General features: G+C 44.4%; 1 protein-coding gene across 1 annotated transcript in view; it reads right to left on the bottom strand.

Moving 5' to 3' along the window:
* Nucleotides 1–15,717: 15,717 nt before the first annotated feature.
* si:ch211-167j9.5 (fibroblast growth factor receptor homolog 1) overlaps nt 15,718–18,713 on the bottom strand; it is a 32,135-nt gene continuing 29,139 nt past the window's right edge. The window contains exon 11 of the mRNA XM_014163617.3: nt 15,718–17,243. Coding sequence (XP_014019092.1) covers nt 17,160–17,243 — 84 coding nt within the window. The 3' untranslated portion in view covers nt 15,718–17,159. The remainder of the gene's footprint in view (nt 17,244–18,713) is intronic.

Here is an 18,713-nt window from a genome sequence, read left to right as displayed (position 1 = left end):
GCACAGCCATGAAGTAAAAATTGGCAATATCGTAAAAATTCACGAAATAAAAATGTAAGGTAAGGGTTAGTAGTGTTTAAAATCACATTTGAACAATAAACATTTTATAAATAGTTTTCCTGTAAATATATAACCCCTAAAGGAAGGGTTTATGACTTTGTGCTTGTGGTAACTAGTGTGGCTACCCAACATGTCCACCAGGTATGTGGCAGCTAACAGCTGTACACTGCAACCCAATACGTTCATTGGACTTTCGATTGAGGACTTAGTCATAAAACTATGAACTGATAGTCAAATGGAAGACCACACACACACACACACACAAACGTATAATCCATATATAGTATATTAACTGTGTAGCCTACTGCACATTGTCTACAAGTGTCTGTGGAGAGCTTCAAGTGTATCCACAGGGGGGAGCCAGAGACCAATTAAAGTATCAAAGCGATTTATCAGAGACGAAGAGGGAGCGAGACACCCCACTCGCAGTTTTGTTTCTGGTTCAATGAAAGTCAATGAACTAAGTAGACCAGACCCAGTAGCTATTGCATTGGTGCTTATGGGAGACACACCCAGTTAAGTAGACCGGAAGTGTTTTTTCTTTCTTTCTTCAATGGTAAACGGCCTGAGTGAACTCTTCATTTCTTCACCATCTTTGGTGCGTTCAGAAAGATGCAGAAGATGTAAACAAACAACAATGGCTGCCGTAGGCCTAGTTTTACTTTATTTATTTCACCTTTTATTTAACCAGGTAGGCCAGTTGAGAACAAGTTCTCATTTACAACTGTGACCTAGTTCTTTGCAGCCAGACATTTTAATTGTACACATAGTTTAAGACAACACTTGCTCCCTATAATATGGTCCCCTGAGGAGCAGTCTGGTCAGGTAGCTAACAACCAACTATGCAGCTGCCTATTACCATAGCAACCAAATATAGTTGAAACCATAGGGTACATCACTGTCCCTCAACCAATCAGTGCAGGCGGTATCGACTCGCTATCGGACATAAGACGATGAGGGTATTTAGGCTGCGTTTACACAGGCAGCCCAATTCATTTTTTTTCTTTCAATAATTTGTATTTTGACTAATCATATCAGCTCTGAAAAATATCTGATGTAAAAATATCTGGGGTGTATTCATTACGTCTTGCAACGAAAATCGTTTACCGCAAACGGAATGAAACGGGGAGGGACATACCTGAATTTGTCCAATAGAAACTCTAGTTTTTGTTGCAAAGCGTTTTCCGTTTGGAGTAAACAGTTTCTGTTGTAAAACGTTTTGTAACAGTTCGGCGTAATGAATAAATCCCTGATGCGATCGGTCACAAAAGATCAATTAGTGGGAAAAAATCATGAGAATTGGGGAGCGTTCCTTTGCCCAGGCATTGCTGACAAATGCCAGATCTTACACAACGCCTGGATAAGTATTTTACCTATCAGCTGACCACATCATATGTCACAGCAAACTGTCAGTCGATGACCTGGCACGTAACCATTGGTTGATGCATGCAACGTCTGAGCAGGGCAACGTGGCCTCGGGCAGCATGTGTAAACACAGCCGTAGATGTTACCTGGCTACCCATTCCTCTCCGGCCAAACGCCATGCCCACTAACGTTTCTTCTCCGTGATGTGATGAACGGAGCGATCGATATATCAGTCAAATTTAATTCAAGATGAATCTTCAGGCAAACCATTAACGCTGTGTAACGTATTATACTGTACATCACAACTCAAGTGTTTTTGAAGCAACATCCAGAACATGTATCACCTCGCTAACTACCAATCAAGCACCCACTCAAAACTCCATGCATATACTTGTACTGTAGTATCCGTACCTACTGTATTTTCAGAATAATACAGTCTTAATTTCACTTTGTTTTGCAGGTCGTCATAACACACCCTAACCAATTGGATCCAAAGCTGAAAAAGAGATTTATACCACCATCAATACTGCAACAGGTCATTCCCACCATTCACAACTGTGTGGCTGCCTCTGTGGCCCTGAGAGGTAGAAACCCCAAGCTTTCTGCACTGGTCTATATCATCAACTCAACACTGACCCAATGGAGGGGTTAAGCCCATTGTCCTCTAGAAGCAGAAAGAGATGAGGGCAGCTGGGTATAACATCAACATCAAATGTTAGAGGGAGGACTGTGAGCTGTTTTTCCAACATAGTGGTAGCGGTGAAGTCTGCCTCCGACCCCCTCCTACTGCTAAACCAACAGAGGAGTCTGCCTCCAACCCCCTCATTCTGAATTGATGGAGGAGACTGGAAGAGAGGAGGAAGAGGAGGATGAAGAGGAGGACAAGGGGCCAGTGGTGGAGGATGAGTTTGAAATAGAGCTGGACTGGGGTCAACTGGAGGAAGAGGGTGAAGGAGAGGAGGAAGAGTGGGGTCCACTGTCAGAAGATACAGAAAGAGAGGAGGACAGAGGATCAGAAAGAGAGGAGGACAGAGGATCAGAGAGAGAGGAGGACAGAGGATCAGAAAGAGAGGAGGACAGAGGATCAGAAAGAGAGGAGGACAGAGGATCAGAAAGAGAGGAGGACAGAGGATCAGAAAGAGAGGAGGACAGAGGATCAGAAAGAGAGGAGGACAGAGGATCAGAGAGAGAGGAGGACAGAGGATCAGAGAGAGAGGAGGACAGAGGATCAGAAAGAGAGGAGGAGAGAGGATCAGAAAGAGAGGACAGAGGATCAGAAAGAGAGGAGGACAGAGGATCAGAGAGAGAGGAGGACAGAGGATCAGAGAGAGAGGAGGACAGAGGATCAGAAAGAGAGGAGGAGAGAGGATCAGAAAGAGAGGAGGACAGAGGATCAGAGAGAGAGGAGGATCAGAAAGAGAGGAGGACAGAGGATCAGAAAGAGAGGAGGACAGAGGATCAGAAAGAGAGGAGGACAGAGGATCAGAAAGAGAGGAGGACAGAGGATCAGAGAGAGAGGAGGACAGAGGATCAGAAAGAGAGGAGGAGAGAGGATCAGAAAGAGAGGAGGACAGAGGATCAGAGAGAGAGGAGGATCAGAAAGAGAGGAGGACAGAGGATCAGAAAGAGAGGAGGACAGAGGATCAGAAAGAGAGGAGGACAGAGGATCAGAGAGAGAGGAGGACAGAGGATCAGAACTAGAGGAGGACAGAGGATCAGAACTAGAGGAGGACAGAGGATCAGAGAGAGAGGAGGATCAGAAAGAGAGGAGGACAGAGGATCAGAAAGAGAGGAGGACAGAGGATCAGAAAGAGAGGAGGACAGAGGATCAGAGAGAGAGGAGGACAGAGGATCAGAGAGAGAGGAGGATAGAGGATCAAAGAGAGAGGAGGACAGAGGATCAGAACTAGAGGAGGACAGAGGATCAGAGAGAGAGGAGGATCAGAAAGAGAGGAGGACAGAGGATCAGAAAGAGAGGAGGACAGAGGATCAGAAAGAGGACAGAGGATCAGAAAGAGAGGAGGACAGAGGATCAGAGAGAGGAGGAGGACAATGCACTACTTTGCCTGCGTCCGTAATGGGTCTGCAGTCAAGCGACCACCCCTCATCACTGTTAAACGCTCCCTAAAACACTTCAGCGAGCAGGCCTTTATAATCGACCTGGCCCAGGTGTCCTGGAAGGATATTGACCTCATTCCGTCAGTAGAGGATGCCTGGTTATTCTTTAAAAGTGCTTTCCTCACCATCTTAAATAAGCATGCCCCATTCAAAAAAAAGAACCAGGAACAGATATAGCCCTTGGTTCACTCCAGACCTAATTGCCCTTGAACAGCACAAAAACATCCTGTGGCGTTCTGCATTAGCATCGAATACCCCCCGTGATATGCAACTTTTCAGGGAAGTTAGGAACCAATATACACAGGCAGTTAGGAAAGCAAAGGCTAGCTTTTTCAAACAGAAATTTGCATCCTGCATCTCTAACTCCAAAAAGTCCATGGAGAATAAGAGCACCTCCTCCCAGCTGCCCACTGCACTAGGCTAGGAGACACCAATGATAAATCCTCGATAATTGAGCATTTCAATAAGCATTTTTCTCCGGCTGGCCATGCTTTCCACCTTGCTACCCCTACCCCTACCCTGGTCAACAACCCCTTACTGCAACTTGCCCAAGCCTCCCCATTTCTCCTTCACCCAAATCCAGATAGCTGATGTTCTGAAAGAGCTGCAAAATCTGGACCCCTACAAATCAGCAGGGATAGACAATCTGGACCCTCTCTTCCTAAAATTATCAGCCGAAATTGTTGCAACCCCTATTACTAGCTTGTTCAACCGCTCTTTCGTATCGTCTGAGATCCACAAAGATTGGAAAGCTGCCGCGGTCATCCCCCTCTTTAAAGGGGGAGACACTCTAGACCCAAACTGCTTCAGACCCAGATATATCCTACCCTGCTTTTCTAAGGTCTTCGAAAGCCAAGTTAACAAACAGATCACCGACCACTTCGAATCCCACCGTACCTTCTCCGCTATGCAATCTGGTTTCCGAGCTGGTCATGGGTGCACCTCAGCCACGCTCACGGTCCTAAACGATATCATAACTGTGTCGTGTCTTTGGCTATGCCGGATTAAGTGATATGACATGCTAACTTATAAAATGATTTCTCTGTAATTAATATTACCTGATTAAGCTAATCATGTAAATGTAATTAACTAGAAAGTCGGGGCACCACGGAAGAACGTTTATAGAGCTGTTATCTTCCGAATAAACTCTTAAAATACTTAGTAATATTTTACATCGATAGCAGTCAATATTAACCCTTATCTTATTTTCAGTCTCATAATGAAAGTTGTAAATTCTTGGTTATCTTCACGAACCCTGGCTAACATGTTGAATCAGCAATACAAAATTGGGTTTAATTATTTATTTACTAAATACCTAACTAATCACACAGAATTACAAATACACAGAATACAATGATGTCATACAGAAAACGTCCTGGTGAACGGAACCTGTATCATGGCTGGTTACACAAAGGAAAGGGGGTTGGGCTTGAATGAAAGAGCGGGAAGATTTAGGAACACAGAAACAGCAGCTATGCTATCGTAAATACATTATCTTATGCATTCTAAATTACCGCCCATTTGGAAAAGGAAAATGCAATAAATATTTACTCTGAGCTGCGCTTCGGTAGATTGGTCGTAGATGCTGGCCGGGTTGGCCAACAGATCTCCCTGTTTTCGGAAGAATGTCAATGGTGGTCAGTTGGATACGTGGTGGTATCTTCGTCTGGTTGTTAGACTGGATCCGTCGTCCGTCCTTTCCTAGCCCACGTAAGCAGCGGCCGCTGCTAACTCAACGGCTAGGAAGTAGCACTTCTGTAGTGAATAAGCTCAAAGTTCATACCAGTTCATACCATAGCTCACGCCGAGGTTTGCTTAGTTCTGTTCTTGACATGTGTGTCCTTCTAACGTAGAGGCTGCAAACCTCCCGTACTGGAACAACATGGTTATCTTTTCGTCAAAGGCTTATATAGTGGAGAGGGGGGAAGGACGTGTTTCATCGTTTATAACCCCTCCTCTTCACAGGGGTGGGCCACTGATCAAGCAGGGCACTTTCCTTATGAAAACCCAAATCTCTCATTTGGAAGCTAAAATTACATTTCATCTCCTAACAAACAATTTCAATATCAAACATTTCAATTGCATAACAATTCCATGTTACTCTGATAACTAGAGAGTGTATACTTTCTCAGGTACAGTTTATGTCGTCCTGTCATCAATCATAATGTCCCAGATAACAACGAACTGACATCCATACTTATTACGTTATCAAGCATATTTCCAACTGGTTTTATTACCAAAATATGGTTCCTTTCCCCATTTGTTTGATGTTCCCAGACTCTCTATATTTAACAGGACAGCAGTCCTTCAGTACGGTCAGTATGAGAGGGGAAGGGAGAAAGGTATTTATGGGGGGGGTCATAAACCTTACCCACAGGCCAACGTCATGACAGTCCCCCCATGTTGGGTTCAATCTTGCGATTAACCTGCATGTTATAAACCAACATAAAAATGAACGTGGGTTGTCCTGGTTGTGGATCATCGTTGTGGTCCCCATCTGGCGGTCGACCCGGGTAGGGTGTCTGCAAATGAAGAAGTCCGCTCCAAGGCTGGGCAGTAGATGTCCAGTTGGTGGTTGCTTTGCAGTCCCCCCTCTGGTGGTCGACCCGGGTAGGGTCTCTGCAAATGAAGAAGTCCGTTCCATGACTCGGCAGCGGATGTCCGGATTGGGATCGCCGTTCCGGACCCGTCGTCTGGTCGTCCAGACTGGAATATCTGGGCAGTAACTTAGGCAGATGTTAACAACGCACACACACTCATGAAATATATCATTACATTTCCTCCCAAATGAGCGGCGTTGTGGTACTAACTGATGGTTGTATGGGGGAGTTGTTTATGGCTCTATCACTTTCTATGTGCCAAAGAAAATAAACATAATTAATGAAAGCATAAACAAAACAAAATAGTTATGCCACCTTAATCATCTAATTGGACTGTATTCTATCTACGTCCATGGTCTTGGCAAAATGACCCTATCATGGCATTGTCTAATGTCATATCTAGGGCTTTCCTAATTTGCGGGGTGGCGCTTAGGGTACTATCCTAAGTTGACAACTATATGATAAGTCTACAGCTGTAAGGCACTAGTTTTGGGCAGTCTACAGGATGACCTATGGACTTCTGGTTAGAAAACTGGTGAGTGCTGTAGAGTCACAGACCTAGAAGTAAACGTTCAACTTTACTAAGGCTGGTATTTTGCTTGGACCCTTAAGTGATCCTAGCATAAATCCTAATTGGATGTTCCATTGTGCATGTGCATTTATGCTTACACAATCGCGCATGTCAAGGGAAGAAAACCAAGTATCCTGGCAGATTACAACTTGTTCAGAATGAGTCTGACGTAGTCAGGTAATTTTCAGGTCAATGCCTGGAGGTCAGTCAGAATTGGTGTCAAGGGAGTCTGTAGTAGTTTTCTACAAGTCACTGTGTCTTCCACTATTGTAGTGGCAGTAGGTATGAAGTCAATTTCTTAGCTATGTTATCCACGGAGCTAACCTCACGACGGAAGTACTCTAAGTATTAGACCAGTCGTACGTGGTGTGATCATGGTTCATGACTTCTAATAATTTTCTCCTGAACGGAGGGTTCTATTTATTAGTGGCATGTGTTAACCATTGGAAGAGTGCAATGGAGATTCCCTTCCCCGTGTTGCACTCTGAGTGACTCCTATGTCGCTATTATCAATAGCAATTTAACTTGTGAGGTTACTAATCCTCTTACTGAGTGTTGCTGGACTGACTGCGGTATTGGTACTGGTATTCAAGGGTCCAGTTGTCCTACCGATTTATTCTGAAATATTATCTACCGGAACACATGATTGGAGCATATTACTAGTTGTACTGTAGTTGAACCTACACATGGCAAGGAATGATTATTGTTGCCATTTGTTTTGGAGGTGGACAAGTCCATTGGACTTCCTTTACGACCAGTGTGGTACACCTCAGTACTATCTTAGACGTGTTCTAAGATAATCCCCGTCTAGGGGCCTGTCTGCACCTCACTGTTCTCATAGGGGAGTTTACAACTAGATTTGATTTATGCTCTGGCGGCCTCGTACGGTGTTGTCCGTAGTCTCGACCCCCCCCACCGGCCTCGATGAGGCTCATCATGGGTCTGGGCTACTATTCCCCCCCTTTGTGTCTCGGGACCCCCCCACCAGCGGGTGGTGTTGGTGTCCGAGGCGCAAACGAAAAGGTCGGACCCTATGTACGAGTTGTCAGTGGCCGCGTTATTATGAGAATGGCTGTAACCTTTCCACCAAATCTCCTGGTGTTTGTGCTTCAACACCCTCAGTGGCTGTCGAGTTCTGTCAGTCACCACCGCGTCCGCGTGTGGCAACCTCTTCAGTACCTGCAAACTGAGACGAGGATATCGGTCTGTGATATCGCAAAGTGTTTCACCCGTGGGAGTCATCGGGTCAGTTGCTGGACTGACGCCATTAGTGTCATTGTAAGGGGTGACAGTCCCCAACAAAGCGGAAGGTGTATCATCGGAAGCAGAGTGTACTCTGCGCATCAATGTTTTTCTTGCTGAGACGGCCGCAGTGCTTGCGGAAGTGTCCAAAGGGCAAGAGAAGTTCATCTCAACTACCGTATTGCACGACTGCAAGGAGGAGGGAAGTTGCTCATTCACAGAGACAGCTGGCTCGAAATCATGAAAAGAATGGTCAATCAGATTGGCTGATGGAATGTGTCGAGATATCGTAATATCTCCTTGAATCGGATTCTGCACCAAGAGGTTTCTAAACGTCTTTTTCCCAAGGGGTGCTTTCGACAGATACCCCTCATGAAGGACTGCGTTGCAGCTAGCATTAGGGGAAGACAGTGTGGTCAGTGGAGAAGGCACTGTGGCCTGTGACCATAGCTGGTTGGTTTTCCAATCCATCAATGGGAGTAACCGATCCATCAAGTCTGCTCCAAGTAGCAGGGTTACAGTTTCGAGGCTGGTAACATACACAGGGTGAACGAGCGATACGTCCTGGAAGTGTAGTTTCAGCATGACTCTCAATGTGAGAGGCGAGGTAGTCTGAGTGACCCCTCGAAGTTTAGTGTCGCATCGTTCCACTTTTAACCAACGTTTAGTTGGCTTCAAAGCCCTTTTTAGATCATCAAACAATGTTTGAGAGATGAGTGATATTGTCGCATCCGAATCAATTAGCGCATGACAATCTAAGCAATCCTCCAGGACTGTTTCCAGGTATGGCCGTTTAGATTCGTGGTTAGTGGACATATTCCCCACAAAGTGGAGTGGTCGTTCGCAACGATGTGATGTGCCATGTCTGTTCAAGATGGAAGCAGATTGACTTTTCCGATTTTGAGTGGGCTTGGCTTTAACGAAGCGTTTCACCTTTTTCTTCGCAACTTTTGTATCAGAGTCTATAGACAGAGCCCGGGGGCTTGTTTCTTGATCAAGCGGGCCCTGGATAGGGTCTTGAATGAGAGCGGGAGAAATTTGAACTTTAACGTCCTTGCTATGGGTGTTAATTTCTGCGGACCTGGTGTCCGGTAATTCCCCGTCTAGTCCTTGTGACTTATCTTTTACCCTTTTCTCAAATTGTTCTCGCTTTAGTTCTTCCCGTAGTGGGACTTCTGGAGAACATTGGTCTACGTTTTGATCGTCCTTCAACCCTTTGTTACCCTTGTGCTCTGACACTTTGTGTGGGTTGGGTGCAGGAACGTAGCGAACAGGTCGATTGTAGCGGTAGTCGTTTTGAAGGCGACGTACTTTACAGTTATTTCGACCGCGGCGGTTATTGGAATCATGGTTTCGTGGTAGAAACTGTTGTGGTGCGTCATCTCTCGACGCTCCAATACCTGATAATGCACCCTCTAACTGGAGTGAGTGCTCCTGGTCAAACTTCAAAACCGAGTGGTCAGGGCTCTTAGAGTTGCGAGCTTTTGATGCCTCAAAAGCTGTGCTTGCAAGCTCTCTGAGTTGTAAGATAGGCAAGCCAACGTGGGCTGCAGGGCCCAAGTAGGTAATGAATGTGGGATACATGTTCGACAGAAACATTTGTTTGAATGGTAACAGCTCTTCCATTCCTGTTTCCGTGAGTAGGCCAAAGTAAGCTGAACGAAGCCTATGATAGAAAGCTTGTGGGTGTTCGTTCCGAGCTTGTTTGACCGTGTTAGCCAGTGAGCTACCGTGTTTGCGAGTCGCAGAACCACTGAATTCTAATTTCAAAGCTGTGGCAAGTTTAGCGTAGTCATTTAGCACGTGTTGCTGTTGTAGGCGAATAAACCTCGTCACGTGTCTATTCGACGTTCGCTTCAACAGGTAAACCCTGTCAGAACCCGTAGCATTCGGGTAGCCACCCAACGCGTCCTCTATGTCAGCTAGGAACGTCTCAGTATCGTTTGGCTGACCTGGAACGGGGTCAAAGGTGGGGAAATTCTTGACGAGTTTGTCAAGGTATTCCGCGCCAAGCGGGCGGAGAGGGTTGGCTTCATCCTGTGGAGAAATTGGGGCCGACAGGCCAAGAGGAGAAGCCAAGCTTTGGCTTTGTTGGCCAAGAGGCTCCATATTACTCAGTGCCGAATGGCCAAGAGGAGAAGACTGAGGGACACATGATGGAGGCAATGTCTGAAACCTATCGTCTTCACTCCTTTGAGTACCGGACTCCGGTTGCTTGGATGGGTAGTCATGCTGTAGAGCGTGACCATTCTGGACTTCCTCCAGATGGTACCTAAGGGTGGTCTTCTGCTGCATTGCAGAGTCCACTTGAGCGCTTAGTGTACCAATTTTGGACACGTGAGTGTCACACCTGCTCCTTTCGGTCTCAAACTTATCTGTCATGGTTTGCAGATAGAGGTCTCGAGTACGGAGCGAGAGATTCAGTGATGAGATTTCCTTTGCTTGCTTAGAAATCAATATTTCCATCCTCATCACCTGAGTTCTCTCATCATTCATTTGGTCAGCGACTTCAATAAGTTCTGCTGATTTGTCATCCAACTTTGTCATTGTGTTCATCAACTGATCGTCTTTGGTCTGCAGAATTTGGAGTAGAACATTGTTACCTTGAGTAACGTTCAACAAAACTGCCTGCATGTTATCAAATTGCGCGTTCCTGTTTGTAGATAACTCGACAGATTTATCTAGTTTGGCGTGGACTACATCGCATTTAGTTTTGGCTAAATCGAGTTGTTCCTGCAGATGACGATTTTGTTGGAGAATTTGTGCTCGTTCATCGTCATAAGTATTTGCAATTACTTTTAATTGTTCCGATTTCAAACGCAGTTCCTCAACTAGCAGAATGTTTTCATTTCCTGCTTTTGTCAATAGTTGCTCAGTTCTCTCCACCTGTGCCCTCATGTTAGCCATGTCTTGCACGTGCTTCAGCTGTGCACTGTGGTATTGGACCGATGCCAACCTTTGATGGTGATACATAAGTGCTAAAGTGGAGAGAACAGTCACAAAGCCTGTGTTTGATGGTTGATTTTGGAGAGCGTTCGCAATTTCGGCTGTTGTTTTTCTAATGGCATAATTAGGGTTGGTATCACTGCTGAGGTCAGAGATCAATCCTTTTATGGGTGGAGGTTCACTAATTAGCGGAGGAGTGGTGACCACCTCCTTTGGTAGCTTGCACATTATTAGAAGAATTTAGAGGAAAAATGTTCCTATTTTTTTTCAATGTTTGGGTTTGGAATTCATTGGAAGCTGCAAAGACAAGTTTAATCTATTCATAGATGTTGACGAACCATCAGTACTGTACCAGTAATGTGGAAGTTGGACGTGAATGAATTTGCAAAAGCAAATTGAATTAATTAATCAATGCCAATGATTAATCCTACCTGGGTAGGCTATCTTGGTATTAGACTTGAATTAACCTGAGGTTGCTTCATCCAGGTTAATATGGGAAGTTTAAAAGTGTCTCATTTGATTGGAAGAACATTAAGGTATGTTCAACAATTTAACTTATTCAATTGAATGAGATGATAATCCATACAATCTCCATTGATTGGATATCATAAGTGTAAACAGTAGATTAAATGTTGGGAACACTCCCCACTATGGTACACTTCTTCCTTGGGCCGAAGCCACATGGGATTCCCGCTGGGGCGGGACTTCTGTCAGTACTGGATTACTGAATGGGTTTTGCAAAAACCAAATTTTACTGATTGATCAATTTTAATGATAAATCAAACCTGTATAGGCTATTTGGGATTTAAACTTTAATTAACCTGAGAGGTTTATTCATCTAGGTTAATGTGGAAAAAGATTACAATGTCTCATTTAGAAAACTCATCAATAAGGATATTATTTAAACTTGAGAATGTAAATCTGGCAATTTCACTTATTAGTTCAATTGAAAAAAACATCGATATCCGTCTGGATATCACGAGTAACGACTTGAGTGTCACCTGACTAATTATTTGAAGGAAAGTACTGGTGACTCCCTTCAGAGGTCCCTGCTGGCACACGCTGAAATCCAACTCAAGTCGGATGAATTACAATGTGGCACAAACAAAATGGCTGTTTTCCCTTTTGTTAGCTTAGCATCTCGAGCAAGCTAATGCTACTAGATGCCTGAAAAATGCTCAACATAGGATTCCCTTGGCAAAGGTTTTACTTATAACGTATTATGTTCAAACCCTTTTCGGCGATATTTGACGATGTTTTAACCGGAACTCGCGGGAAACAACGAAATGCACCGTGGTCTACTCGCATCGAAACGCGAGAGACAGAGAGATACTTATCGCTGGTCAAGCTAATCTCTCCTAAATTTCAATCGGCTGGCTCTTTGTCCTCGCTCGAGAAATTAATAATGACCTAGCCAACACGCGTCTGAAACGCGCAAGGCAGAAATAGCTTAGCGTTTGGCCAAACGCGCTATTTCTCAGATAGCTTTATCAGCCATCATACATACATGTATAGTTTATGCTACCCACTGACTACGTCAGAGCACAACACGGAGGCGATTCTCCGGAACACACACGCACCAATAATTCCGGTCTACAATTCCCATAATGTAATCATAAACTTGGTATATTATGTAATCTGCTTTTCAATTTTATATATGCTGAATCAAAATGAAAGCATCATCCTATTTTAGATTCCTCGCACGGGGGCTCCAAATGTCGTGTCTTTGGCTATGCCGGATTAAGTGATATGACATGCTAACTTATAAAATGATTTCTCTGTAATTAATATTACCTGATTAAGCTAATCATGTAAATGGAATTAACTAGAAAGTCGGGGCACCACGGAAGAATGTTTATAGAGCTGTTATCTTCCGAATAAACTCTTAAAATACTTAGTAATATTTTACATCGATAGCAGTCAATATTAACCCTTATCTTATTTTCAGTCTCATAATGAAAGTTGTAAATTCTTGGTTATCTTCACGAACCCTGGCTAACATGTTGAATCAGCAATACAAAATTGGGTTTAATTATTTATTTACTAAATACCTAACTAATCACACAGAATTACAAATACACAGAATACAATGATGTCATACAGAATTCACCCCTGTATCATGGCTGGTTACACAAAGGAAAGGGGGTTGGACTTCAATGAAAGAGCGGGAAGATTTAGGAACACAGAAACAGCAGCTATGCTATCGTAAATACATTATCTTATGCATTCTAAATTACCGCCCATTTGGAAAAGGAAAATGCAATAAATATTTACTCTGAGCTGCGCTTCGGTAGATTGGTCGTAGATGCTGGCCGGGTTGGCCAACAGATCTCCCTGTTTTCGGAAGAATGTCAATGGTGGTCAGTTGGATACGTGGTGGTATCTTCGTCTGGTTGTTAGACTGGATCCGTCGTCCGTCCTTTCCTAGCCCACGTAAGCAGCGGCCGCTGCTAACTCAACGGCTAGGAAGTAGCACTTCTGTAGTGAATAAGCTCAAAGTTCATACCAGTTCATACCATAGCTCACGCCGAGGTTTGCTTAGTTCTGTTCTTGACATGTGTGTCCTTCTAACGTAGAGGCTGCAGACCTCCCGTACTGGAACAACATGGTTATCTTTTCGTCAAAGGCTTATATAGTGGAGAGGGGGGAAGGACGTGTTTCATCGTTTATAACCCCCCCTCTTCACAGGGGTGGGCCACTGATCAAGCAGGGCACTTTCCTTATGAAAACCCAAATCTCTCATTTGGAAGCTAAAATTACATTTCATCTCCTAACAAACAATTTCAATATCAAACATTTCAATTGCATAACAATTCCATGTTACTCTGATAACTAGAGAGTGTATACTTTCTCAGGTACAGTTTATGTCGTCCTGTCATCAATCATAATGTCCCAGATAACAACGAACTGACATCCATACTTATTACGTTATCAAGCATATTTCCAACTGGTTTTATTACCAAAATATGGTTCCTTTCCCCATTTGTTTGATGTTCCCAGACTCTCTATATTTAACAGGACAGCAGTCCTTCAGTAGGGTCAGAGAGAGAGGGGAAGGGAGAAAGGTGGGGGGGGGTCATAAACCTTACCCACAGGCCAACGTCATGACAACTGCCATCGATAAGAGACAATACTGTGCAGCTGTATTCATCGACCTGGCCAAGGCTTTCGACTCTGTTAATCACCACATTCTTATCGGCAGACTCAACAGCCTTGGTTTCTCAAATGACTGCCTCGCCTGGTTCACCAACTTCTCTGACAGAGTTCAGTGTGTCAAATTGGAGGGCCTGTTGTCCGGACCTCTGGCAGTCTCTATGGGGGTGCCACAAGGTTCAATCCTCGGGCCGACTCTTTTCTCTGTATACATCAATGATGTCGCTCTTGCTGCTGGTGATTCTCTGATCCACCTCTACGCAGACAACACCATTCTGTATACTTCTGGCACTTCTTTGGACACTGTTAACTACCCTCCAGACGAGCTTCAATGCCATACAACTCTCCTTCCGTGGCCTCCAACTGCTCTTAAATTCAAGTAAAACTAAATGCATGCTTTTCAATGGATCACTGCCCGCACCTGCTCGCCCGTCCAGCATCACTACTCTGGACGGCTCTGACTTAGAATATGTGGACATCTACATATACCAAGGTGTCTGGTTAGACTGTAAACTCTCCTTCCAGACTCACATTAAGCATCTCCAAAATTAAATCAAGAATCGGTTTCCTATTTCGCAACACAGCATCCTTCACTCATGCTGCCAAACGTACCCTCGTAAAACTGTCTATCCTACCGATCCTTGATTTTGGCGATGTCATTTACAAAATAGCCTCCAACACTCTACTCAGCAAATTGGATGTAGTCTAGCACAGTGCCATCCGTTTTGTCACCAAAGCCCCATATACTACCCACCACTGCAACCTGTATGCTCTTGTTGACTGGCCCTCGCTTCATATCCGTCGCCAAACCCACTGGCTCCAGGTCATCTATAAGTCTTTGCTAGGTAAAGCCCCGCCTTATCTCAGCTCACTGAGATAAGCAGCACCCACCCGCAGCACGCGCTCCAGCAGGTATATTTCACTGGTCACCCCCAAAGCCAATTCCTCCTTCGGCCGCCTTTCCTTCCAGTTCTCTGATGCCAATGACTGGAACTAACTGCAAAAATCTCTGAAACTGGAAACACTTATCTCCCTCACTAGCTTTAAGCACCAGCTGTGAGAGCAGCTCACAGATCACTGCACCTGTACATAGCCAATCTGTAAATAGCCCATCCAACTACCTCATCCCCATATTGTTATTTATTTTGCTCCTTTGCACCCCAGTATCTCTACTTGCACATTCATCTTTTGCACATCCATCACCCCAGTGTTTCATTTGCCATACTGTAATAATTTAGCCACTATGGCCTATTTATTGCCTCGCCCCCCTTATCCTACCTCATTTGCTCACATTGTATATAGACTTTTTCTATTGTATTATTGACTGTATGTTTGTTTATTCCATGTGTAACTCTGTGTTGTTGTATGTGTCGAACTGCTTTGCTTTATCTTGGCCAGGTCGCAGTTGTAAATGAGAAATTGTTCTCAACTGGCCTACCTGGTTAAATAAAAGGTGAAATAAAAAATAAATGAAAAAAACACTTTTGACCAGGGCCCATAGGGCTCTTATCAAAAGTAGTGCACTATGTAGGGAATAGGGTGCCATTTGAGATAAAGTCATACTGTGAAATGACTCCTGTTGAGGGGGTCAAGGTGTGAGGTATACTAATCCTGGTCTGTCTACAGTGTGTTTACAACAGTATTAAAAGAGACCAGTCCCAATTGGATTTTGAATTCAGACTTTATTGTTCCAACAGGGAAATTCATTGTGCAGCTAAGAATACAAAGCTGCTCAACAAGAACTTCCACTTTTGTCGTTGTGCATTTCCCTAAATGGCACCCTATTCCCTATATAGTGCACTACTTACCCCATAGGGCTCTGGTCAAAAGTAGTGCATTATATAGGGAATAGTGTTCCATTTTGTGCTAATACTCCTTGGTCCAAGATGACCCAGCCAAGCATCAACCACTGTTATTATTAAACAACCCATTTTCTTGGTAATGAATAAAAATGGTATTTCCTGAAATATTACAGTCATTATTACTTCTTACAGTTTATTTACATAGGTGGCAGTAGCGCCATTAAGAACATGTAGAATTAACTGTATATCATTTCAAATGATTTAAAATGACCATGAGATAGTAGCTTCACATTGACGACTTCGTTATCAATTCCAGGTATCGTATGTACAGTCGATCAGTTTAGATACAGCATCATCTGGGGCATTTGGGGTGACAGGTAACCTAGTGGTTAGAGGCAGGTAGCCTAGTGGTTAGAGGCAGGTAGCCTAGTGGTTAGAGGCAGGTAGACTAGTGGTTAGAGGCAGGTAGACTAGTGGTTAGAGGCAGGTGGCCTGGTGGTTAGAGGCAGGTAGACTAGTGGTTAGAGGCAGGTGGCCTGGTGGTTAGAAGCAGGTAGACTAGTGGTTAGAGGCAGGTAGCCTAGTGGTTAGAGGCAGGTAGACTAGTGGTTAGAGGCAGGTAGCCTAGTGGTTAGAGGCAGGTGGACTAGTGGTTAGAGGCAGGTGGCCTAGTGGTTAGAGGCAGGTGGCCTAGTGGTTAGAGGCAGGTGGCCTAGTGGTTAGAGGCAGGTGGCCTGGTGGTTAGAGGCAGGTGGCCTAGTGGTTAGAGGCAGGTGGCCTAGTGGCTAGAGGCAGGTGGCCTAGTGGTTAGAGGCATGTAGTCTAGTGGTTAGAGGCAGGTGGCCTGGTGTTTAGAGGCAGGTGGCCTAGTGGTTAGAGGCAGGTGGCCTAGTGGCTAGAGGCAGGTGGCCTAGTGGTTAGAGGCAGAGTAGCCTAGTGGTGAGAGGCAGGTAGCCTAGTGGTTAGAAGCAGGTAGCCTAGTGGTTAGAGGCAGGTGGCCTAGTGGTTAGAGGCAGGTAGCCTAGTGGTTAGAGGCTGGTAGCCTAGTGGTTAGAGGCAGGTAGCCTAGTGGTTAGAGCATTAGACTAGTAACTGAAAGGTTGCAAGATCGAATCCCCGAGCTGACAAGGTAGAAATCTGTCGTTCTGCCCCTGAACAAGGCAGTTAACCCACTGTTCCCCGGTAGGCTGTCATTGTAAATAAGAATTTGTTCTTAACTGACTTGCCTGGTTTAATAGAGGTGAAAAATCTCAAAGCCGAGTTGTCAATGTCTAGATGTTTGACTGATCAAAACGGCTAAGTTCAGAAATGGTTGATGCTTTTTGAGTCGTGGTTGTCCGTCTCTCTCGTTGCCAGAAGTCTTGAGTTCTCCACATCCACATAATCCTACAAAGAGATGTTCATTTCAATAAATAAAAAAAGCCCTACGCAAGTCGTCTATGTATCTGGACCATGCTACTGCTGTGAGACCTGTCCTGTGGTTCTAAAGTCACAGGACAAGTGTAACCTGCAGGATGCCTACAGGAGGTTTTACAGGAAGTTTTACTGTCTATAGTCAGTCCACATTTAAAAAAAAAAAATCAAATGAAGGTAAATAGGCGAGGAGATGAAGACACTATTCTATTGGGATGCACCACATGATCAGAGAGATGACAGAGAGAGAGAGAGAAGTGAGAAGTTCAACCATTGAACTAGAACTATAGACCAGTAGTCACCAACCGGTCAAATCGCCAAACATTTCTGTAAAAACCCAACGCTAAGCCTTGTTGTGACGTAGAAGTCCGTCACTGGCCGCGGGCAGCATTTGGTACTTTAACGCACGCACACATTCATCACTCCTCCCTGCTCCGTTATCAGATAAGTTAACAATGTGGGTCGACACACAAGTTAACGTCTCTATCTTAGTACATACATTTCACACTTACTTCAGTAACCAGTTAGGGTATAAAGAAATAAAGACAGGTGTTCATATTTAATATAAGCAATATTTAGTATACTTATCGATGTTATGGATGAGCACGGTTGTTTGTTCTGTTCCTCTCTCTCTCCATCTCTGTAGCTTCCAGGTAGGCTGGATAAGGACCCGAGCTAAGGGAATTGGGCTTACTTTGTAGTGCCTGTCCGGAATGGCTCATTAATGTAAACGGGCATATTGGAAGACACTGTCAGTAGTGATGTAATTTTGTAAATGTTATATTGTGATGTTGTTTCATAAACGTGTTGCAATGTATATATTTTGGTATGTTTAGATAAATGGAAACTGTATGTTGAATAGGTAATTGCTTAATTAATTAGTGTTAATTGTTCTGAGGGGAGGGGCTACCCCTACAAAAGGAGCCTCTCTTTCAGTTCAAGGAGAGGCATTTTGGATTGAGCTGTGGGTGGGGCAGCTTTGTTTTTAAGCTGTCTCATAAGGTATACGTTTGATGGCAGTACTGTTGTTTTGTTCCGGAATCACTATGTAAATAAACACCGTTGCACAGAAGAACTTTTGCGGCTCCGCCATCTTGTTATTTTTTATAGAGGTTAGGTTTTCCAGTTTAGCCTTCTGGCCTACTCTACGTGACATATGGTGGCAGCAGTGGGATGGCGCACCGCAAATCAGTGAATTCCAACAAGAGAGGTAAAGGAATGCGTACAGGATTGCGTTCTCAGCAGCAGCATCAACTGTCATAAAAGGTAATTGAAGTTGAAACTGGGTGGAATACCATGGAATCTTCTGGTGAAGAGGTTAATTATGAGAAACTAGGAGCCCGACCAAGGGGCCAAACACAACCAGAACTGTTTGAACTACCGGTTGAACCAGCAGATACAGCAATAAGAGACCAGCTGACTGAAGGAGCAGTTGGGGGACCA

Source organism: Salmo salar, chromosome 20 (genome assembly GCF_965601325.2).
Source record: "Salmo salar chromosome 20, fSalSal1, whole genome shotgun sequence".
In the NCBI taxonomy this organism is placed as follows: Eukaryota; Metazoa; Chordata; class Actinopteri; order Salmoniformes; family Salmonidae; genus Salmo; species Salmo salar.
The sequence above is the reverse complement of the archived record's forward strand: the minus strand, read 5'-3'. Positions and strand labels throughout refer to the sequence as shown.